The sequence below is a fragment of the Thunnus maccoyii genome, chromosome 6, assembly GCF_910596095.1.
Source record: "Thunnus maccoyii chromosome 6, fThuMac1.1, whole genome shotgun sequence".
Taxonomy (NCBI): domain Eukaryota; kingdom Metazoa; phylum Chordata; class Actinopteri; order Scombriformes; family Scombridae; genus Thunnus; species Thunnus maccoyii.
The window spans coordinates 14,381,442-14,406,143 of record NC_056538.1 but is presented as its reverse complement, the minus strand read 5'-3'; the positions used below and the strand labels follow the sequence as shown (position 1 = coordinate 14,406,143).

At 39.8% G+C, this 24,702-nt stretch overlaps 2 protein-coding genes across 2 annotated transcripts; both read left to right on the top strand.

Moving 5' to 3' along the window:
* The first annotated feature begins 10 nt into the window (after positions 1-10).
* On the top strand, positions 11-13,516 carry cul3b (cullin 3b). The gene is made up of 16 exons (XM_042413805.1): positions 11-288; positions 3,107-3,304; positions 5,639-5,752; positions 6,437-6,597; positions 7,097-7,211; positions 7,605-7,833; positions 8,288-8,433; positions 9,038-9,214; positions 9,396-9,566; positions 9,829-9,936; positions 10,557-10,681; positions 11,041-11,137; positions 11,598-11,732; positions 12,073-12,259; positions 12,405-12,550; positions 12,823-13,516. Exons 1-16 carry the CDS (start codon positions 226-228, stop codon positions 12,952-12,954), a joined length of 2,304 nt encoding a protein of 767 aa, XP_042269739.1. The 5' UTR covers positions 11-225; the 3' UTR covers positions 12,955-13,516.
* A 3,188-nt stretch (positions 13,517-16,704) lies between these two features.
* On the top strand, positions 16,705-24,576 carry LOC121898316 (protein FAM124B). Its single transcript, XM_042413310.1, has 7 exons — positions 16,705-17,163; positions 17,545-17,576; positions 19,026-19,226; positions 19,590-19,985; positions 20,194-20,390; positions 21,873-22,035; positions 22,725-24,576. The coding sequence occupies exons 1-7, from the start codon at positions 17,093-17,095 to the stop codon at positions 23,312-23,314; spliced, it is 1,650 nt and encodes a 549-aa protein (XP_042269244.1). The 5' UTR covers positions 16,705-17,092; the 3' UTR covers positions 23,315-24,576.
* The last annotated feature ends 126 nt before the right edge of the window (positions 24,577-24,702 follow it).

The following is a 24,702-nucleotide window of genomic DNA, read 5'->3' as shown; positions in this document are numbered from 1 at the left end:
CTCTGCGCAATGAGAACTGCAGGTAGTCCGCCATTGCTGTATGAAGAACTACCAAAACTGGCGTTTTCGGCTGTCAACAATAAACTTGAGGTGCCGGGACGCGGAGCTACGAGGTCGAGTGAAAGCTCGTCGGGCTGCTCCACAAACCTGTAGTCACCCTCCCTTCCCCGTCCCTCCCTGGAGAACACCTTCATGTGAATAACAGAGCCCACGGACGAGGCAACCATGTCCAATCTCAGCAAAGGCGGCACCAAGAAGGACACCAAAATGAGGATACGGGCCTTTCCTGTAAGTGCACGCCGCAGGAGGAGCTCTGCCAGCCGGCCAGGCGGTGACTCGAGCGCCGTGGTCTCGGCTGGCCGGTTGGCTACATGCTAGCAGATATGACTTGCCTATCCGTAAACAAATGTCCCGTTGCCCCCACTCTTGGTCGGTTGTTTAAGAGGCTTTCTTGTAAATATTACCAGCTCAGTGAGAAGTTTAAACAATCACCTTTCGTTGTCTGTTTCCTTTAACTGTGTCACAACTCCTTTAACGTTAGCTCGTTGATTGGATGTGTCGACATAGCCTGCGCTAGCATTAGCTCTGGCTCCTGACACTTGTTGTCTTGACTGCTTTTGTCTTTCTTTATAAAAACGTCTTTGTGTCTTCATGGCTGTAATGTGACTTTTATGCACTGAAAGCCAGGTAGATTTTTAACTGCATGCAAAAAAGGGAAAAAAACAAGCAGCGACGTGACCACAGCTGCAGATGGATGCTAACAAATAACAAACCAGCTAACCTAGTTCTAGGTTTGCATGAATGAATATATTAATAAAGTCCTGTTTCTGTCATTATTGCAGAGTTAAAATTGTGTGAGTGCTCTCCTCGTCCACCTGGCACTCCCCTTTGTCTGCAAGTCATTGAAAGACCTCATTTATGAACTGACCTCATTCTGCATAAAATTGAATTCCAGCCAGTGTGTGACTGGCTGAGTGAGACTGTACATTAACCAGATATTTGTCTGCTTACTAGCTTGTGAATGGTGGATTTCAAGGGGTGTGACAGTGGCTGCGTACTAGTTACCTGGTGTTAATACAGGGAGGACCTCAACTCATGTGAGCCTGTTGAATGTGGTCCAGTCCTGACAGAGACATGCTGCTAGAGCAGCTCTTCTACATGTGTTTGGGCTTGTCTGCAGAGAAGAGGCACATACTGTTCCTCCTCACCAGGGGTTTCTTCTTCGGCCAACATGGCTTTGTCTTCTGGGAACCCCACAAGAATGCTGTGGCGGATAAATCCTTTCTTCTTGCCTTCCCCATTCATTGGCTAAAGCATGACAAGTCAAACAAATTTACCAACCACATTGTGCAAATTAAGTTGAGCAGCTTTTAAATTGCATTTGAAATCTAAATAAAAGTTGAGTTACAGTAGGATTCAATGTGCACAATGAACCAATGAGGACTTATCAGGTTTTGTCAGTGTGGAAATCGAACCTCATCTCCCATTCAGAAATATGCAAAACAGAATCCCAGTTGAGTAATTACACAAATATGGACATTCTTAAATCAAAATGAGACAAATTGAGGGTCCTATTTAAAGAATAAAGAATAGCGTTTTGCATCTAATCTCTACATGCAGATGCTCGTAGAGCAACATAAGGGGTTGCTCTGGCTAAGATCGCTCTGATCAGGAGTCCCTTGTCTTCCTCATAGACACTTAGGATGTGGCTAATGATGTCAGAATTGTCTAAAGTAGAAATTCAACATCTGACATAATACCCTTTATGGGATAGTTTTCCCAGTCACTATCTCAACAATTTATACTGTTCAATTGGATTAAAGTAAAAAGTAAATTGGAGACAGAGAGAGACAGAATTCAACCCAATCAAAATGAAGCTGCCTTAATTGGTAATGATCTGTATTCTTTTACCAGTGGTTAAGACACAGCACACCACAGATATCTAAATATATCCATCTGTCAAAACAAACGGAAAGGTGTTAACAGCCACACACGACACTGTTGCGATTAAAGGAAACTTAATGCTCAGTATTACAGCATCAGCTTAGTTGTTACATTTCTGTTTTTAAATTAGTACTTATAACAGTTAGTGCTGTGGTTCACTCATGTTCAGTCTTTTTAGATGTGTGAGTTTGCATTAATTGATAGCTGTAACGATTTGTCAGTTGATCGATTAGTCGATTGAAGCATAAAATCCCAAATTCTCTGTACCTTCTACAATGTGATTATTTGCTTGTTTTCTTGGCCTTTTACAATTGTAAACTGAATATTTTGGGGGTTTGGATTGTTAGACAGACAGAACAACACACTCTGTGAGGCTATGATGGACATTTTTCAAAATTTTCTGACATTTTATAGACAAAACAATGGATTGATCAGTCATGTAATAATCAGTGTATTAATCGATAAGGAACAGTCATTAGGTGCAGCCACTGTTGATTTTTCCTGTTTATAGATTCAAATGAGCTGGCATGATAGCAGCTTTTCTTGGAGCTGTTAACAGTGTTGGGAATCTTTCATGCAAGGCAGCTCATGGGACCTTTTTTTTTTTTTTTTTTTGCCCTGAGTTGATTTTTCCAGGTTACTTTCTTCCTCTCAGGCTTAGTAAGACTTCTGCATCCTTGTCAGAAAGAATCCTCAAGGGAAAACAACAAACATGGCTCTAATCCTAGCCATCTATACTTTGAAGCATATGTTTGGTGGAAATTGTGGAGGGCAATACATATAATGCATATCGCCTTGGAGTTTCAGTTAATAGCGAAAAGGTTCCCTTCCCAGTGTATGTTGCGGTATAACAAGCTAACAGATGTTTGCACAGAGAGTAAAGATGTTTGTCAGCAGAGGGAGGAGAGCTGTAGGGGTATTGCTGTAGATTGTGCATTGATAATTAGGAAATATTGTAGACCTTAACCAAGCATGTAGTTAATAAGGAGAACTAACCTGGTAGACCATTTATTGTGTACCCACATGTCCACTGCTGAAAGAATCTAAAGACAAAACTGCTCAGAGGCAGGAGTCTGTTTGTATGTGGAGGCTTTTATGTGGTGCTAAGTCTTGCTACAAACAATCATAGGTGATCTTATTTAACCTAAGCTACCTTTTGCAGATGACGATGGATGAGAAGTACGTCAACAACATCTGGGACCTTCTGAAGAATGCCATCCAGGAAATTCAGAGGAAGAACAACAGTGGGCTGAGCTTCGAGGAGCTGTACAGGAACGCCTACACGATGGTGCTCCACAAACACGGAGAGAAGCTCTACACGGGCCTGCGGGAGGTCGTCACTGAACACCTTATCAACAAAGTAAGACTAACACAGATGACGGGCAAACACATTTGCAGAACATTAGAGTATATTTTGATAAGACCAGATTATTCAGATGTTTGCATTCATGACAAGGTTGTTACACCTTAGTAGACATGTGAGCAACTCTTAAACCATAAACATATCATCAGGCAAGTGATTGTGCTTCTTTCTAACACACAGCAAGGTGTTCCTCCTAGGTTTGGTTAGACACACTGCAGAGTGAATTACAGCTCATGCTTTATGCTCCTGTTTTTGGTGTATTAACTCAAGTGTATAAAAGATCATTACCGCTACGTACTCATGTTTAAGATAAGCTCATCTTGCTAAAGTCTGTGGTGACAAACTGACCCGTAGGTCTTCATGTCACTCTGCAATTACCACAATCATATCTAAATATAATCAGAGCTATTGGTTGAATTATGCAGCTAAATTTAAGATGGAGTCTCTTTTCAGTAGCCTTCTTGGTGCTAAACAGAATCTGTCATGAACTTCATATTTGTGTTACTGTCTTTGTTTAAAACAAAGAAAAAATGGCAGAAAACATGCGATATTCCATTCATGAGCAGCCTCATGAGGGCGAGTGAGTGTTTAATGAAGTTGGAAACCTACAGAGGATTCAGAGGTTGTTTCTCTAATGTGATGGGAGATTTGCAAGACTCTTTAGGGATCACTCAGACCTCCTTTTTGATAGATTCCCCATTCCTGTGAATGGATGACTGCACAGGAAGTACACATGTTTGTGGGTAGGGTCCTAGAGTTGTCTTTTTGTTGTTTTTCAGAGAGGGAAATCAGTATTTTTTTGATTGACACCTTGACAACATTTTTTCTAACATTTATTTACCTAGAGAAATCCACTATAAATGAATAGAAATGCCAAATGAGTGAATAAGATTATTTTATCTGTTTAAAAACTAATTACACAAGGGATGGAAATCCAGTGCTGATCCTGTAACTGAGATTAATTTGTTTCTGAATTCATTTTAATATGTTAAAGAGAAGCCATCAGTAAATGCTTTTCTTAAGCTGTTGTACATAATCAGTAACACATCTAGCCATGATTGGCCATGTCAGTGTGGAAATCGAACCTCATCTCTTGGCCATGATATCTGTAGTGAATGCTTCTGTGAAGATACCCAGTGAGCAATATTTCAGCAGGCTGCTGTTGAATAACAGCCAGATGGTTTTACATCTTAATTAAATGCACATTCTCAACTTGGCAGGCGTAGTAAATTAGCGGTCGGGGAATGTCAACGAGCAACAGATCAAAGGAGGGAGAACTGACACCTGAGTGTGTTTTTATTATCTAATGATCCAGAGATCACTTTCATGGAAAGCTGCTTAAAATGCAACAAACCTGTTTTAATTAACACATAATCCAATTGAACTAGCATCAGACATTCCTTCTGTCTTTTCGAATAATAGTTTAGACAGTATGATGAAGACTTCTGTAGCAGGTTGCAATCATGTTTCACCAGCTCTACTGTTTCCATCCTTGTCCAGCGGTCTGGCTGCTCCAACTACAAAAACATGGCGACAACTGTAAACACAGTCATTTGACTCCATAATCTCTAGTCAGAAACCGCAGGAACTACTACTGAACTACTGTTATTTACAGTCTGTGGTACTGTACATTATTATGCTTTCTTGCCCTGTTTTTCACATCCTTCTGGATATAACTTTAGAATTAATATGACATTTGTAGAGAAGATGAAGAGCTTTGCTTATCTATTTCGTTTTAATATGTCTATTGTTAAATATAATGAAGCAGCACTCTGATATACCACAGAAAAATTAGATATTTTCAGAAGTGGTTAACATAAAAGCAGCTTCATAATGACTTTTTTAAGTAACCCATGAGTGTGCACATTGTGTCATTGTTTGAAAGTCATATTCAGATTTATACATTTGCTTCCTCCTTACACCTCATCATTTGATCTGGATGTGAAGAAGCAGTTAGTGCGTCTGTGGAGGTTGATCTCATGTAATAATAGGAACACAGGTGATAATTCATCATTTCTGTACAGAAGGAGAATAAAGCGGAGGTCGGTGTGCCCTTAAGAATCTACTCTACAGTTTACAGTGCTGAGTCACACTGCAGTGTGACTGTTATCAAGCTGTTGTGTGCCTGAGTAGTAGAGAAAGGGTATGAAAGGAACAGCAAAGTAGGATCACAATAAAAGACTGCATGAGCAAGAAATTACAAAGTTAGAGCTTAATGTAGGGGTGTTTATTTCATTTATTTGATTTTTTTTATTCTGTTGTCACTAACACTGCAGAACTTGCTGTAATATACCCATCTCATGCATCTGTGTTTGTCTGTCTCTCCCAAAGGTACGAGAAGATGTCCTGAACTCTCTAAACAATAACTTCCTCCAAACTCTAAATCAGGCATGGAATGACCATCAGACGGCGATGGTGATGATCAGAGACATCTTGATGTACATGGTGAGCAGCTGATGTTTCCTGAGATTTTCATTGAATACATTTAAACCGTCACAAAGTCTTAACTTCAGACTAAATAATGGCTCACATGAGTAAGAAGACCACAACAGAACTATGACAGTGAATACTGATCTTTATTTTAGAAAAACTTGTGCAAGTCATGCTTCAGGTCCTCGTTATCCACATGTGTTTTGACTAAAGAGATCCACCAGTACAGTTCCAGCTACAGTTTTATATGTATTTGACAATAAATCTGAAACTGTTTTATAGTGCTGTTGTTGTTGAATCGTCACTGTGGAGCGAAGAACATCAGGTCTGATTTATAAATGTCACTCTGTAAACAACTGGTCTTAACAGTTAACAGTCTAACTGGTCATAACAACTGTTACGTCAATACATGAGTGAGATTTATGAAAGCGAAATGTGGGATTAGGATGTTACACTGAAATTAAACCAACCACAATTACAACATACTCGCACAGAACATGAGGAGCCGATAGGAGATTGAATCTAATGCAGTTTGACAATAATAAATAATAAAATAATGACAGAAACACATTTAAGTAGATAAAAGACACGGGCAATAATGTGAGGGGAAAATGCATGTATCCAATGTTGTCCAGGACATTAACTCTTCTTCTTTGTGTGTGTGTGTGTGTGTGTGTGTGTGTTTTTTTTCTCCCACAGGACCGGGTGTATGTTCAGCAGAATAATGTAGAGAATGTCTACAACTTGGGTCTTATAATCTTTAGGGATCAGGTTGTTCGCTACGGCTGTATCAGAGACCACCTACGACAAACCCTGCTGGACATGATCGCACGTGAAAGGAAGGGAGAGGTGGTGGACAGGTAGCCAAACAAACACAGACAGGATTGATTGCATGACTACCTAATTTACCAGCAATTGATTTTGAAGAGGCATATATTAATACAGTTGACAATTTAATTTAATTTCAGTTGCACATCAATCGGGAATAAAACAGTATTCACATCCTTTCATCATTTGTCATCAGAGGTGGACAGGAGGAGCATGCTTTTGGCATAAACAATAAAAGAGCTGTCAAGTACATCTGTTGCAATTACACATACTGGGATGTTAATTTGGACAAAGCCTCGGACATTTAGAAACATAAATTTCTTTTTTCCAAGCCTCATGTACTGTGGTGTGAGGGTTTTTTTGTGATACAGTTAATTGACTTTAAATATTGTCATCTGGCAGTCTTAAAGCCTCAATACTCAATATTTTTTTGTTACTGAATTCTTTTTTTTTTCTCGTTTGTTTGTATACATTTGAACTTAATGTATAATAAGTTCAAATCTTGAATCTTTTGCTTCTTGTCTCCATCAGGGGCGCCATCAGAAATGCCTGCCAAATGTTAATGATCCTCGGCCTTGAAGGGAGATCTGTTTATGAAGAAGACTTTGAGGCACCTTTCTTAGAAATGTCTGCAGAATTTTTCCAGGTTTGTGTAACAGTGTTTCTCTCCCTTTATTGTTTATTTTGATCCCTATTGAATATTAAAATACTGTAGAAACACAGATGATTCCTATAACATCTGTGTAAAGGAATTTACACCACGGCTCTATATAGGATATACACTATAGACTGCTGCTAATGTGCAATGAGTTATGTTTACAACTTAATTTTCACAGTAGTTTTTTTTTTCTCTGCTGGTATTTATTGAAGAGATGGTGCTCAATAAATAACACATGGTTTTAACGTTAATCTTTTTCTCAGGTACAACATGCTATAAATTAATCTAAATTACCTGATCCATGAAGTCCCAAAACATGTGTAGGAATTCAAGAAACATTTTTGTCATTTGCAGCTCACAGTCATTTCTTTTTTCACTCAGATGGAAAGCCAAAAGTTCCTTGCAGAAAACAGTGCCAGCGTGTACATAAAGAAGGTGGAAGCCAGGATTAATGAGGAGATCGAGCGGGTTATGCACTGCCTGGATAAATCCACAGAGGAGCCCATCGTCAAGGTAGTGGAAAGAGAGCTCATCTCCAAACACATGAAGACCATCGTAGAGATGGAGAACTCGGGTCTGGTCCACATGCTCAAGAATGGCAAGACAGACGGTAAGTGCTCGGTCATTTGTGAATAGCAGTTCGGTGTCACTGTTAGCAGTGAAAATTATATCCTCACAAGCTACAGTGAAAGCTCATGCTTTGCTCTATAAAATATGGAAATCTAAATCTCTAACTCTCTTTAATAAACCTTGTAAATGTCACTTGCAGTAGATGTTTCACTGGATCAGTCACAGTGATGAGGACGGAGTTGTGCTTCGTGTTTGTGTTTTGCTCTTTGCTCATATAACTAATATGATGCACGGAATCTAATTTTGATGATTAGATTTTAGTGAAACTAGGACTGTAGTGTTTCAGCTTCAGTGATGATGGGTTCACTCTAAATTCACTCTGCACAAATAAACTTCCTTTGCAGTAGATCTCAGCTGCTCAGTCTTTTTCAGTCAGCGGAAATTGATTTTGTGTGTGTGTGTGTGTGTGTGCACTCATGCATGTCCATCCACAGATTTGGCGTGTATGTACAAGCTGTTTAGTCGGGTTCCCAATGGGCTGAAGACCATGTGCGAGTGTATGAGCTCATACCTGCGGGAGCAAGGCAAGGCTCTTGTGTCAGAGGAGGGAGAAGGAAAGAACCCCGTAGACTACATCCAGGTGAGACGACGGGTCATCAGGAGACATTACAGTGTTTCTGCTCAGTCTCGTGAATTTGCAGGAACATCATGGTAAAATTTTCAATCGATTCAGAGTTGATCATTTCATTAAGAGCACCACATATTCTCAGGATCAATGAGAGTGGAAAAAGACACTGGACACACTAACATCTAATCTTGTTAAAGGCTATCATAAGAAATCCCCTGGCTTAGTATGTGACACACCATCGCGTGCAGCGCTGTGATCATAATGCTTTTCCATAACTGCTCTGACCCCATGTTTGTGGCCACAACCCATTGTGGTCTCTGCCTTCAAACCACACTGTGTTGTTGCACTATACTCTTTTAACACATGAAGTCATTGAGGCGACTAGAGGGAACGCACTTAAAGTCTGTTCATTTTTGAGTCTTGCTGGTTTTGAGTTCCACACCTACGCTCCTAGTCTCACTCTAACAGACAGCAGCGCCATTTTTTTTCTAATGAGATCTGCTCTTCTTTGCTGTCACTCTTATTGAAGCTGTAATTAGTGTGTTGAGCTATTGCTAAAGCAAACTAGTGCTCTATTATCCCCACCCAATCCTGTCTTCCTGCCTCCTTCCCACAGGGTTTGCTGGACCTGAAGTCGCGTTTTGACCGTTTCCTCCAGGAATCTTTTAATAATGACCGGCTCTTCAAACAAACGATTGCTGGCGACTTTGAGTACTTCCTTAACCTCAACTCTCGCTCGCCTGAGTACCTCTCGCTCTTCATTGATGACAAGCTGAAGAAAGGAGTAAAAGGGGTGAGCTCTCTGCTGGATCTGTATTTTTATTTTAGGACACACTGACAGATATCACTGACCTGCTTATTGAGGATTTATTTCCACACTGCAACATAAAACCCCTTTGATTTTACACCAAACCACATATCACCCTAATATGACCGTCCTGTGTAACCTGTATCATTTTGTTATTTGTGTCCAGCTGACAGAGCAGGAGGTGGAGTCTATACTGGACAAGGCCATGGTGCTGTTCCGCTTCATGCAGGAGAAGGATGTGTTTGAGAGGTACTACAAGCAGCACCTCGCTCGCAGGCTGCTCACCAACAAGAGCGTCTCTGATGACTCAGAGAAGAACATGATCTCTAAGCTTAAGGTGAGCAGGAGTGTGATGTAACCACGTTATGTTCTTTGGAGTAAAAAGATGAGATTTCAGTCAATATTTTGTTTGAATAAAAAGCCTATAGATGAGACCAAATTATTTTTGTTTCTTCTACTTTTACGTCACTGTAATTTTTTTCTGTGAGTCAGCTGATACTAAAATATGTTTATGTGTTGAGATAATCAGTGTGATCGTGTTACTGGGAATTTAAACTCTGACGGTAAAGATTGTAATCCTTCTGGTCTTCTTTACTCAGACCGAGTGCGGCTGTCAGTTCACCTCTAAACTGGAAGGCATGTTCCGCGATATGAGCATCTCCAACACCACCATGGATGAGTTTAGACAACATCTACAGACAACTGGGGTGAGAAAACACAACACACCACAACTAATTCTGTGGAAATAATGAGCCTGCTTGCTCTCTGTAATCAGTACACGGCTGCTTGACTGACTGAGCATTGCTGCGTTGCTCGGTTACATAAATATAATTATGCACCTAAGTATCCATGCCCTGGGAATACATGGTGCTAATTTCTGGCTCATGCTGTGCTGTCACGTGGGTTTTTGTCACCATTGCCAACATTATTGCTGCATTTAGTTGTTATTGTAGATTGAAGACTGTGATTCATGTTTAGCACGTTGTAGTAAATTAGTGAACTATTGAGTCCATAGCTAAAAAGCTCTTTAAACTCATCTAAATCTTCATGCAAATGAAGTTAAGAGAGTTTGAATTTGCAAAGATGTAACACAGTGATCACTTTCAGATAAACAGCACACGTACCTAAATCATTTCAATGCTCTCTTGTAATTTTCTGTTATTTTCTTCTCTTCATTAAGTTCCATCTTTTTATCCGTTTCTGAACCTCTAATTGCACTGATTTAAAAATCAGTGCACAATTACATCAAGCTACAGAATGCAATTACATCAGCATGGGTGCAGTCTGAAAATCCTGACTGTGTGTCTGCTGTTTTTTCTAACTTCAGGTGTCACTTGGAGGAGTTGATCTCACTGTGAGAGTCTTGACCACAGGTTACTGGCCAACACAATCAGCAACACCCAAGTGCAACATCCCACCTTCACCGCGACATGCATTCGAAGTCTTTAGAAGGTTTGTCTGTTGTTCACAAGTTAATTGCTGATGTGTGTGTGTGTGTGTTTGTGTGCGTCTGGTTTATAGCTGCACTTTGGTTTCAGTCCAATTCTTCTTTCAAAAATGCATCTGTGTGATCTAAACAAGAGATTTAAGTCAGTAAAACACAGTAGGGTTTGGAAGCTGACCAGAGGTCGACTTACAACCTTGTCCATTTCTAAAATTTTAGTTGTCATAAGTTGCTGCCATGTTGTATAAACAAGGTATTTGATTCTTGCAGGGCCTGTTGCATAACGTACCAATACTTGAGTTTGATTGATAAAGGCACATTGACGATTCATAGACATTAAACTAGTGTGACTCCACTCTGCTTGTAGGTTTTATCTCGGTAAGCACAGCGGCAGACAACTCACACTGCAGCACCATATGGGCTCTGCAGATCTAAATGCCACCTTCTACGGTCCCATCAAAAAGGTACGTGCACCCTTAAAGGGGAAAACCAGAATGTTTCAGATGCTTAATACTGTATTCTCATCAATACCATAGAGCAGTTTGTTTTATTAAGGATTTATGAAAAGTCTTAAGTGTGCAATGGAAAATAACAAGGTTAATATTCATTGTCAAAAGTGCATTTTCAGTTTTCCACAGTATCAATGTTTTGTTGACAAAGTATAGACATCTCATTCTCACTTTAACATTGGGGTAAACGGAAATAAACATGGTGACAAATGAGTGTTAAAATGACTGCATATGTTTTACTGAGGATGATCTGTGTAGTAATTTGCGCTCGTAGTGTCATTTTTTTCAAGTAATTATGGTAATTTTCTCGAAGTATTTACACCATCAGTCTGATCTCCTTCCATGTTGTGCGAGGCAATTCTGAATCTGTGAATCTGTTTTTAAATTTTAATCGTTGGTCCCAACATGTCAACAGGAGGATGGGTCAGAGGTCGGAGTGGGAGGCGCCCAGGTAACAGGCTCCAACACCAGGAAGCACATCTTGCAAGTCTCCACCTTCCAGATGACCATCCTCATGCTTTTCAATAACAGAGAGAAGTCCGTCTTTGAGGTACAGAATTTAATGCCCCTTCACAGTGGTGCAGTATGTAACGGTTTCACCTGCATCACAGAAGCAAAATTTGATGCCAAAGAACACAAACAACAGTCTGTTGGCTGATAATAGATGATTTTAGAAGAATAAAAAATGTTTTATCACCTAACTGGACTACTTTCAACATCTACAGTATCTCTTGTCTCCTCTCTAATCCATATACTTTGGCTATAGATTATTTTCTTTCAGTGAGAATTGTACTTTTTGCATAAACATTTGTCCGCATTTTTAATATAAATTCAAGATTCCTGACTGTGTGTCTCTTATATCTTAATCTCTTGATCTTTCCACCATGTAGGAGATCCAGCAGGAGACTGATATCCCAGAGAGGGAGCTGGTGCGAGCGCTTCAGTCGTTGGCCTGTGGGAAACCCACTCAGAGAGTTCTCACCAAAGAGCCCAAGTCCAAGGAGATTGAGAATGGCCACGTGTTTACAGTCAATGACCAGTTTACCTCCAAGCTGCACCGTGTCAAGATCCAGACAGGTACAAAAAACCAAGTTCATGAAGTTTTCACCTTATAAATTGTTCAAAGCATTTACTTACTAAAAAGTGCCTTAAATTCCCTTAGTCACACTCCTTGGCTTTTACATTTATTTTCCTGTTGTTGTCGTTGTTGTGCACCTCCCAGTGGCTGCTAAACAGGGGGAGTCGGACCCAGAGAGGAAGGAGACACGACAGAAAGTGGACGACGACAGGAAGCATGAGATCGAAGCTGCCATAGTACGCATCATGAAGTCCAGAAAGAAGATGCAGCATAACATCCTAGTAGCAGAGGTCAGTCACCTGAATTTGTTGTTGTGATTTTACACTTCCACATTAGCACAGTGTCAGTCCTGTAGTGAGCCCCCTAGTGGCAAATTTTGTGAAGTACAAGAGTTGAGCCTTTGGGATTGAATGAAGTAGATATTGAACTCCCTAGACATCTAATGAAGGGAGTCTTGACATTACAAATATTCTCAGAATTCAGTATTTTAAATGAACAGACAATGAAATGAAATAAGGTGATCATGGTGTTCTGATTGTTACTGTGTTTGGTTTCTCCACAGGTCACGCAGCAGTTGCGAGCACGATTCCTCCCTAGTCCTGTAGTCATCAAGAAGCGCATTGAAGGACTCATTGAGAGGGAATATTTGGCACGAACACCGGAGGACCGCAAAGTGTACACTTACGTAGCGTAAAACAAGTGAATTCAGTGAAAGCTAACATCGAGTTGAGAGAAAACTGCGAGCCTTGTTTTCTGTGGACTGCTATGCGTTTGAAAGAACTTGGAAAATGCTTTCATCATTGATTCTGGGAAACACTGGGAAGCTTAACTTTTCTTCCATAAAATTGTGTAAAAAAAAACAAAAAAAAATCATGCAAAAGATGAGGAAGTTTTCTAGCAATATTAGATTTCTTCTGCTAAGAGAAAAGACAGGAGGGGATCTAGTTTTGTACAAACTCATGTTTATTGTGGCCTTTGGAGAGAGTTGCGTGAGCCTGTTTGCCACTTAGCTACGTGCTGATCTCAACAGAGGATCGAGAGCGAGCGTAAACATGTTACTAAGCAAACACACGGCTACATGGAGACCAAGAAAACATTTGAATTCACTCCCCTGTTCTAAATGTTGATGTCAATGTGTTATGTTTGTGTTTTTGTGGCACAATGATGGCTGTACAGGTTGACAGACACTCTTGGCCTTTTTTTTTTCTTTCTTTTTCTTTTTTTTTTTTGTCCTCCTAGAGGATTTTAAATTTAAAGAAGAGAACAAAGTGTTAACTGGTACAGACCTGGTTTACAACGGCAGTGAAATACATTTTGAGTACTTGAGAAAACATGAAGAGTGCTTAATTTATGTTGCAAATATGTCTGTTTTTTGAGGTTGTTAGTGCACCTCACATAGCTGAAGTATTTAATGCCATTGTTTGATACAATATTTTGCCAGGTCTGTACTAGCGGTTAGAGAGATCAAGAGCTGTAGCTTCACAGCATGCTTTTATCTAACGGATCAATCAGGGGTACAAGACGCACATAAAAGCTCCATAGATGGTCTTCAGTCTATCATGACACATTTTTCACTTCAGGCCTGCTGTATGATCGGCCAAAAAAGTATCTCCTCTCTTTGAATGGAAGGTTCCTTGTGGAGCAAGTTTCAAAGAGGTTTTTTTTTTTTTTTTTTCATTCTCGACTGCATTTTGAACGGGTGGATCCAGTCTAGCACCATGTTCTAATGTGTACAAATGTAAAATAATTATTGTACTCACTGCGAAGGTGGATTGTACAGGGCCTTGTTTTCATCATATTAAATGTAGAATAAAAAAATGAAGGGATGTTTTTTTTTTCTTTCTTTTCTACATCTTTCATGAGAAGGCCTTGTCAGAAATACTCGCCTCTCTAACCATAATTAAAGCTTAATGTAAATGGTAAGCCACAGTCAAAATACCCGTGTTCACGAGAGGAACTCCGCAGGCCTCTGAAGTACTTTGTTTACTGTGGTATTTTGAGATTTAAGTGCAACATTTTTTTCTTTTCATCCTAATCTTCATAGGAAAATACACTCAGTTGCCAGTTCATTAGGTCCACCTAGCTAAAACTAATGTAATCCAGTACAACTGCCTGGCAATATATCCTACCCTCATGAAAGTCAATGCTGTAAGCTGTAGTATTGTATTGTACATTTACACAAGCTCTGTACTAGTGTACAATTCTGAGGTATTTGTACTTGAGTATTAACATTTTATACTCTTATTTACTTTGATAATCACTTACTTACTACTTACTTTCATAATGCAACTCATCTTTTTACAGCTATAGTTAATATAGTTAATTCAGAGATTAATATTTTACAAAGAAAATGTGTCAGTTTATGAAATACAATGTCTTGATTTAGTATATGAAGTGGTAAAAAATAGCTTCAGTCTGACCATTACCTATTTATACATTAATACATTTGAGATAATATTCAATAATATATATGATAAACATTGACAATTATACCTGTGTGATGAGAACGTTAATTTTGAATGCCAGACTTCCAAATTGTTACATTTTTATCAAAATATACACAAATGTGTGTCTAACATTCACCTTCTTATATAAAGAGTGGACACACCACAAACTAAAACCTCCATAATGACCATAAAGTGAAATCAACACCTAAAACCACAAATTAAACATCATAATCTCAATGAATATGAAGCCCCAAAGTCTTAAAAGACATTATGTATAAATCAATCATATGAATAAATATGGACAAAATGTATAATATAATAATGAAATTGTAAAATAATCCAATACATTTTTAAAACTCAGCTCATTATTATGAAATATTCTTTCATCGATAGCATTGGAGTTAATTCCAGGTCGGTTGAGCTGTTTGCTCATTCGGACCAGAGCAGCAGTAACAATGAGCTGAGTTTTAAACATTTATTGGATTATTTCACAATCTCATGGTCATATTACTTGTTATATCTGCCTTTCTTCGTGCAATTATTTATTTAATAATGTCTTATATAGTTAAAGTCTGCTTCCATTCAAAAATGTGCTTTTCTTACTGTTACTTGGATGTTTGAGCTTCACAGAGCAAAATGATGTTTATGCAGTTTGACACTAGAAGACTGCTGAAAGAGTGCTCACCTTAAATCTGAGTTAAAGGCGTGCATCTACGAGCATGATTTGTGACATCACAACTAGTTTGGAGCCAATCGTGGTCCAGCATGCAACTTACACAAGTCTTATGTGGAAACATGAAGCCTCCAGTGCACATACAAGAGTGGACTCCCAGTTCAGAAGGAAACATTTTGTGTTCAGCAGTTAAATGTTGGAAATGAAAAATATTTACATATTCATAACTTTGGATTTTTTAATGAGGAAGAAGTAGTAGATATAAGTAGAACTTTTTTTGGTTGAAAAACCATATCAGACAGAAATTATTATTCAAAGCACAGTATTTTTATTTGTATTATGTAAACATGTCTGGAGGGCATCTTCAATATTGAACCTTAGGTCTTTATTTATTACAAGGCTGTTGTTTTAGACTGTATAACTTTTTGCCAGGTATAAACATAGACTGTATGGACCTACTTAAAGGACACATTCACTATTTTTCAAGTCTGTCGTAAAACAACAGTCAAGCGCCAATATGAACACTGAAAGAAGTTTTCCTCGCTGTAATCATTCCTCCTGTTCATACTGGCTGTTAAATGATCCCCTTCAAATGTGCTTTCAATTTAAGTGATGGAGGCCAAAATCCACAGTGTGTCCACACAGTCATTTAGTGCAAAAATGCATTTAAAAATGTATCTGAAGCTTATATGAGGCTTCAGCAGTATGAGTTAATTATATCAAGTGGATATCTGCCACATTTACAGTCTTTTTAGAATCAAATTACCTCTTTGTGTTTCCCTGTTGAGCTGCGGTAGAAGTATAGTAACAAAAAGAGGTACTTTGGCACTAAAAAGACTGTAACATTGAAACATATCTACTTGATTTGACTTCATAATAATTTAACTTCAATTAAACTTTTAAATCCATTTTTGCCCAGGAGGCTTGTGGATTTTGGCTCCCATTGCTAGTGCGTTATGAAGGGATCTTCTAATGGTCAGTATGAACAGGAGGATTGATTATGGCAAGATAAAAATCTGTTTCAATGTTCATTTGGGCACCTGACTATTGTTTTAAGACAGACTTGAAAAACTGTGAACCTTTAATAATCTGGCAGCTGAGTGTCTCTCATGTATAGGGCTTTTCACTTCACATATCCTGGAAACCAATACACTTGCAATATAAAGGGGGTGCGGGCTAAACAAGAGTTTAAGGCTCTTAACAGGGTCTTAACAAAACAACGTCTTTAATTTTCAGGGTTTAGAGCCTCCCCTCCATACGTCCCCTGCACTTTTAAATCTGGCCAGCCCGTCTGGACCGTGGTCCTTTGTCTTCCCACATTGTTAGACGCATGCCATCTGCTCAGCTGTTATTACAGGCGGCTTTAGATTTAAACTAGCACAACCTCTGTTCGTCCCTTTCGCCTACAATTTAGTCTCAGTAACTTCTTAAACATAGTGCATCATACCATGTAGTCTAAACTAGAACAGGGGCAACTTGAGCTGTTTTTCATCCTTTTATCTCTAAATTACACAGTCTATATTTTAACCTAACGGTGTATGGTTGCCTGGTGACGTCAGCGTCCCAGCAGCAAGAGTCCCTTTTTTTTCCTTTTTTTTGGGAGCTGTGGAAAGAAATCAAACGAAGATGCTTTTCACTCTCACCGGACTGCAGCCGCCGCTCAGACTTTCTGTCCGGAACACTCGACCACATGTGTAAAGGTGTGTTGGACGATGTTTCGGAGAGTGGCGGTGTTAAAGAGAGCCGACGATGAAAACGTGGACTCCGGAGCTGAAACTGCCGAGTGAGTTAACGGTTGTCTCGGCGTTAGCTCCAGGCTAATGCTAGCCAACTTCGCTTTTTTTACCCGTAGCCACAATAGAAGCTAATTTTGTCCAAAACAGTAAATTCTGATGGTGTGGAGGCTTCAAACCAGTACTGGTTCAACTTCTCAGGCACTACCCTAAAGTTTGTTTGTGTTTGCTTTATTCTTTATAGTATTTTCCCATAATTTGGCTTTTTAACGCTTATGTTAGCTAACAACAGATAATGTGTTGTCATGGTGACCAAAGCTAAGGGGCAGTTTTCCAAACCTATCACCACAAGATGGAGACAGATTTGGTCTTTTCTTTCCTGTCTGTGTGGAGTAATGACTCATGTTCTTCTCCTGTTGTGTCATATTTAGATCTGACTGCAGCAGGATGTCAACATCTGGCAGTAAGTGTTGTTTGTTTCGTCACTCGTACAGTAGTTTTGTTAGTTCAAGCGATTCAAGCGTTTGGCCACTTCCATAAAGACAAGACACTCGCTACTCACAAGAAAGACACTATTAAAGAACGAGTTCACTTAAAACAACGGTCAGTTGCCTAAATGAACATTGAAACATGTTTTTCTTGCTGTAATCATCCCTCCTGTTCATACTGACCATTAGAAAATCCCTTCATGATGCACTAACATTGTAAAGTGATGGGGGACAAAATCCACAGTCCTCCTTCTGTGCAAAAATAGATTTAAAAGTTTATTTGAAGCTAATGTGAAGCTCCAGTTGCCCAAATTGTTTAAATCAATTAGATATCTTTCAACGTTACAGTCTTTTTAGTGTCAAAGTCCCTCTTTTTGTTACTATACTTCCACCACAGCTCAACAGGGAAACACAAAGAGGGAATTTGATGCCAAAAAGACTAAATGTGGCAGATATCCACTTGATATGACTAACTCAGTCTGCTGAAGCCTCATATAAGCTTCAGATAAACTTTTAAATGCATCTTTGCACAAAATGACTGTGTGGACACACTGTGGATTTTGCCCCCCATCACTTACACTGAAGAGGAGGACCGATTACAGTGAGGAAAACCTCTTTCACTGTTCATATGGGCACCTAACTGTTTAAGACAGACTTGAAAAATTGTGAACCTTTAATAAAAATGGTCTCAATTGAGGCAGAGATATGACTATTTAGTCCATAACATGGCTCAAGCTCCATAAACAATGGTTCCTACATTTCCCATAATGCAACTCAACAGCGTCTTTTCATTCAACTCTTCTTGCCTGGTTAATGCCCTCTTTCAAACTACACGCCCCCAGTTTCTAACACATGTTTTACAGTAATAGTTAGTTTTCTCCAAATTGAGACAACCCTGATGACATAATCAGGGTTTTTTAGTAGTCCTGATTTTCTCAGCTCCTCCAGGGCCACAGACGCAACTGTTTTCACAGGCTGAGTCATACCACCCATAACGAGTAAACAGATATTTAATGTAATGTAATTCAAAAGTGCCCCTCATACTAGACTTTTATTACAGCTTCAGATAAACTTCTGTGTCGCCTGTTTTAAAAAGTATTTGTATGAGAGCACCTTTCAACTCTTTATTAGCCTTCATTAGGTCGTGTATTGTGTCTAGTAATTGCAGCGCTTTTCAATAGCCTTACTGCATGCCAAAACTCATGATTTAACCTAGCATAAATCAAGTAGAAGCTTTTCCTTTAACAATAACCTCACATGTTTAACAAAGAGAAAGACTTAACAAAGCTTAACAAACAACATCTGTTACTGTGATTCATGCAAAACATGATTTGTATGATGTAGCAAATCCCATTTTTTCATATTTTCATGTCCTTGTGTGTGTGTGTGTGTGTGTGTGTGTGTGTGTGTGTGCGCGACCCCAGTTGAGCTCATGACCAGGCGGGTCAGGCAGCAGCAGCCCCTGCTAATGAACCTGCATCTGCTGGCCAACCCTGGAGACTCACTGCTGCTGCAGCACACCCTGGATCGCCTTCTCCGCTGGCTCTGCCCAAGCCTCCGCATCTTCCATGTGTCAGAGAGGGCTTCTCCATATAGAAGTTACACTCGCCTCAGTCCTGTGGCAGGTGTGTGGTCTTGCATTTGTTATACATCTTGCCATACACATGTGCCAGGTATTTCATTGGCGGGATACAAAACCCTGTCAAGCTTAAATTAACTTTATTGCACATTTTGTAGGTGTATTTATTTCTTGCCGGAGAAAATAATAATTTCCATATGTGAGAACAAGACATGTTTACAGACATGTCAACCTTTTTAACTTTCTATTCACGTCAGCGACCCCCTCAACTGTTGCACTCTGTTAAATACTACATTTTTTTCTTTGTATGGTGTAAACATTTCATCCCACAAGTATCTTCCCTTGTTAGAACTGCATCTGTTTTCATTTAAGTTGATTAGGAATAAATTTTTGCCAAAAATTGTTTCAGGCTACCCTTCTCTGGCTATTACCTTCTTCCTCCATGAGGCTTATGGAGAGGAACGGATCCTCAAAGTGCTGGATTTCTTCCAGCGTCCGCCCTGGCATTACCATCACACAGAGAGCTGCGGCAGCCGAACCGGAGGAATCCACATTACCTCGAGCAGTTCCCCATCCAACCCCCTGCTGCGGCCCTACCTCCTGCCCAGCCGAGACTTTTACAGCCTGGGTGCAGGGATGCCTGTGTGGGGGGTTCGACCAGTGCACTGTGGAGGAGAAATACTGCGTGTGACACTATACAGTGGATATGACAACTATGAGGATGCTGTGCGGCTGTATGAGACGGTGCTGCAACAACAGGCAGAGGAGCAGAAGACAGGTTTCTGCTGGTTCACCCTCCACATTGGCAAGTCTTCATGTGTTTCTGTGTGTTTTTTGCAACATTTACATTCTAGCAATACCATTGGCTGATTAAACTTATTTACAAAAAAATGTTTAAGATTAAATTTCTGAATATAAAAAACAATCATAAGACATTTAAATAAAGCTTCCCTCAACACATTCCCTTCTGTTCTGCTATGCTATATTTCTGTCTGTTGCTCCTCCCCACACAGAGCCAGGGCTGTGCCTGCAGCTTGCTTTAAAGCAGTTGTCACCAGGAGTTCGGGTGGAGCCGTGCAGCTCTGCTGTGCTACAGTTTAGTGTGGAGGAAATCGGCCAGCTGGTCCCTCTGCTGCCCAACCCCTGTACCCCCATCAGCACCACACGCTGGCAGACGGAAGACCTGGATGGAAACAAAGTTCTCTTCCAGGTAGCTTAATAGAGCACATACCTGATTTTACCCTGATAAAGGTTTTGATGTATAAGTTGCCAGATGTGCCAAATATTCATTTTTTTAAAAAGTGTATGTCGTCCATGCAGCAAAATAACTGGTGTTGTGTGTCTTTTTAAGCCTTTTAGTCTGCCTCTTTCTTTATTTAACATGTGAGGTCATTGTGAATGGAAGAAAAGCTGTTCATTGATTTATGCCAGTTTAAATTATGAGGTTTGTCATACATCAGTGGTTGCTTTCAGTCAGAAGCAGCCCTACATTAACTGTAAACACACAGCACTCAGCTGGAAGGTTTACTCTATGATTATCTCACAGCATGCAGAGTCTAAAGAGCAGAGTCTTTGTGTAAAATGTTGTATTCCACATGTTGCTGGCCAGCTTCCTCAGTACAGTCACCAGTTTGCTTTGGAGGGAAAAGGACAGGAAATGAAATGCAATGCCTTTCAGTTTCATGTGTTTTACCACTCATCTAGTTAAAAGAAGAAGAAAAAAAGTATTGCATGCAAGTCACATGAATGTATGATGAACAACATATGTATCTTATATGTTAAACAAAAAGTGGGAAGACTAAGACTTTAATATTTTTTTTGCGCTGCATGTAAACATAATTTGCATGACACTGCAAGTGATGCAAATCATATTTTGTCAGATTTGCATGTTATTCCAATCATATTTGAATGTGATGCAAGTCTTTGTACCCAGATACCAGTCCAATGTGATAATGAACCACAGACAGACAAATTATTTGTCTTTTCTGCATAGTGAAGAATAAAACATTTGTCTTAATTCAGATTCAAATTCAGAAATAAATGTTTTACTCTTCAAAATGTATTTGAAAAAGTATTGCATGATAAAAATCCTCACAATATATAATAACGCTGGGATTTTTATTTGAATCTTCTTTGACTAAATTTGTTATATTAGTTAATGTGAACAGATGCAGGCACATATTTATTTTAGACTATTTTACATTAGATTTATTTGTTCAAAAAAAAATTGTGTTGGAAAACCCAAGATATGTGACTGACTGCTCTGTGGTTAAACACAATTTCTCTTAGGGTTAATCTTCTTTTTCTTACCCCTGTATCTGAAATCCTACTGATTGATGCCAGTATCTCAAGTTATTAAACATTTCACATGACACAAAGCTGATGAGACAAAGCCTAACAAAATCAAAAAAAAAAAAAAATCTTGTTGAGCCAAACAGAGTCAGATTTCTTCAGGCTGTTCACCACAAAACGACCAGTGTTGACTGAAACAATAGAGAGGAAAAAATACTTCCTGTGGTAATGATCAAAAAAGCTTGTGGTAACAGTCCTTAACAGAAAAACTCTAAGCTGTCAAATCAGCCATATGTTACATGCGTGGATGTTAATTCTGTCAAAGTCCTTTAACTTGCTTAAATCTCTCTAGTCCTGTTATAAATCATAATCCCTCTCCTCCTCTCCTTCTGTGCGGCAGGTGAAAACCCCAGCTCAGCCTCCGCGACCCTTAACCTGTGCTTTCCCCCTGACCTGCCCCAGCGTGTCCCCTCGAGGAATGCCGCTCAGGAGCTCAGGACAGGGCCACAGCCTGTCGCCCTGCAACCTCACGACTCCCCTGCCCTGGCAAACACACAGGCAAGGTGAGGACTCAGAAAGGACAAACTGTGATCATGAGATGCTGTGCTCAGTCAAACCTGCTGTATATATTAGACGGTACTTTCCTGTCACAGATTCATTATTGGGAGCTTGCGGGAAGACGCATCAGGAGAGGACACAATGCTAGTGTGTGAGACACGTCTCTAAATTATCAGAGCCCAAAACTGTCACCCAAAGGTCACTTAGTTACATATAATGATTTTGTTCTTTTTAAAATTTCCCGTCAGTCATTTCACAGATAGCCAGTGCATTAAACGATCATTTGTATGTGGGAGGCTTATTCTACTCTTCCGGGTTCTTAATGAGTCAGACTTATTCTGAGAACTGGAAAATTTGCGAACCAAGTGTGAAGTGTTGATATTTCAAATGTATAGCGGTTGGAAAGTTCTTTTATAGCTGTTAGACAGCTTTCAGGGTATCACGTAAATCCAAGAATGACTTCTATATTCTTTTTTTTTCAGTTTTTTTGTATACAAGTAGTCAATAAAAATATTGTTTATAGCTGCTTTAATTTAAACATATATCAAACAAATATTAAAACATTAGTTTTCTACACCATCCGTAAGAAACACACCAGGCAGTTTTCATGTTCAAAAACAGTGTATCACATCAGGAAAGGGTTTGTGATTTTCACTTTTGTGATATAACTTGATGTGTCTGTGTTTGTTGGCAGGTCACAGACCGCGCAGTGACCCAGTCCTGGACAAGCTTCACGGAAGTGGTGGAGCAGAGAGCCTGGGATCAGGCAGCTGCTGTAGCACCCCTCCAGGCAGCTCCTGCTACTCATCCCAGCGCAGCAGCCCAGCCCTGCCTTCGACCTCCAATCACCCTGACTCTCCTCTGCGCCCCTCCATCACCCGCTCTCTTTCACATCTCCTTCTGGAAGAGGACGAGGAGGAGGCGGAGACCAACGTAGACACAGGAGTCCCCGTCTCGCCTCGCTCTGACACAGCAGTCAAAGCGATTACTCGCTCTTCTTCCATGGACCTTTGGATGACTCTCCACTCGGAGAGACCTGCAGCTGTCGGGGCTTCAGGTGCTGAGGGTCTAGCCAAGGAACTGAGTGAATGTCTGCCACGAACAAACAAACGCCCTCAGGGGCCCTCCAGGACATGGGGCTCTGCTGGTTGTATGAATGAAGCCATGAAGGGTTGTGGCAGCAGGACAGTGGTGCAGAAAGACAGGACTACTGCTGAAAAACGCACCAAGCCGCTGTCATCACACATAAACAATGAGGAGCCCGTAGATGAGTTCTTCATCTGAATTTCTGCCACTACGCCGCACGTGTGGTAAAAATCACAGTCATCATCTCAAGATGTAGCACATGGAGGAGATTGCAGCAAAGGTGGGACAAGATGAGACCCTTTAAACAGAAGATCTGAAGGTATACAAGAAAACAGAGCTGTATAGTTTGACAAAGGAAACCAAAGTTCAGCTGTGGGGGACATTTTCCAGTCGAAAGTATCTTGTAAATCCTTAAAATGGTTTGACCTGTACCATAAATCGACAAATTGTAACAGCAAAATCCCACAACATCAGATCTGCCAAGAGAGCAGAACATGGTGAATGATATTTTGAAGACAGTGCAGGTATTAATATTGTTGAATGTCTAATTTACTTTTATATATTTAGGTCCAACTTATTGTTTGTGCAGCTATTGTGTTAAAGTGTAGCCATATGAGTAGGAAACTGTATGTGTTACTGTCAGGGTACTAGTGCCAGTCTACGTCTCCGTCACTCCCTCCCACCCACCCAGGCAAGTTAATGTCTTATTTTTCGATTGCCTTTGAGACGGATGATGATCTCAGCATGGAGGCTCTTTTATGTCTGCGATCATCGTGATTAGAAATCTGATTTAGTCTGATTGCTCTCCACAGTGCAGCACCATCACTCTGCTTTACTTAGTAAAAGTAGCCCGTTGGCTTTTGATTACATTTGTTCAATTGCACTTCAGATGATTTTTGCTCTAGATTTGTGTTAAAATGTAGAAGTGGTGGACTACGAATTACTGTAATCTCACATCTTTTTCCTCTCATAGCCTAGAGTTAACAGGATTTTCTAAAGAATTTAAAGAGAATATTTGGACTTCACAGAAACATTTTTGTAATTTTTTTTTATATTGATGTAACCATTAGTATGTAAAGTGTCTCAAACAGACCAAATGTGTCCAAAGCCTGAGACCTTAGAAATGTTAATTACTGTAAAACCACAGTAAACTGAGGGATTGGCAGACAGTGAGAGATTAAGTGAAAACTGAAGTACTGCACTTAAACAGATGGTAGTCAAACACACCTTTTGTACAGTGTTTGATAGAGCTGTCAATAGATCAGGAATACTCATGACTAATTGTACTGTATCATGTGGGGAAAGGGAAATACTATGCATGTAATGACTGAATCTCATGACACAGGTCATACTCATCTCTTCTACAACAGTTACCTCATCGGTCGCTGTTTGGCCACATTTCAAGTGTGGATCTTCTAAATTAACCTACTAAACAGATAAACCTGAATCTGTTAAACGCTTGTGTTGGTTTGCTCCTGCTCAACAGATTGTGAACATGTCTGTGGTCCTGACATAACAAAAAGTTTTAAGATTCAATACAGATGTAACACAGATGTCAGAATTCATTAGCTGAAGGATTACTGTGC

Coding starts and splice junctions, on each gene's coding strand:
- cul3b (XM_042413805.1), top strand. CDS start 226: ATGTCCAATCTCAGCAAAGGCGGCACCAAGAAGGACACCAAAATGAGG. Junction 5,753..6,436: donor GAGACATCTTGATGTACATG/GTGAGCAGCTGA, acceptor TTTCTCCCACAG/GACCGGGTGTATGTTCAGCA. Junction 9,937..10,556: donor AACATCTACAGACAACTGGG/GTGAGAAAACAC, acceptor TTCTAACTTCAG/GTGTCACTTGGAGGAGTTGA.
- LOC121898316 (XM_042413310.1), top strand. CDS start 17,093: ATGTTTCGGAGAGTGGCGGTGTTAAAGAGAGCCGACGATGAAAACGTG. Junction 19,227..19,589: donor TCGCCTCAGTCCTGTGGCAG/GTGTGTGGTCTT, acceptor AAATTGTTTCAG/GCTACCCTTCTCTGGCTATT. Junction 22,036..22,724: donor CTGGCAAACACACAGGCAAG/GTGAGGACTCAG, acceptor GTTTGTTGGCAG/GTCACAGACCGCGCAGTGAC.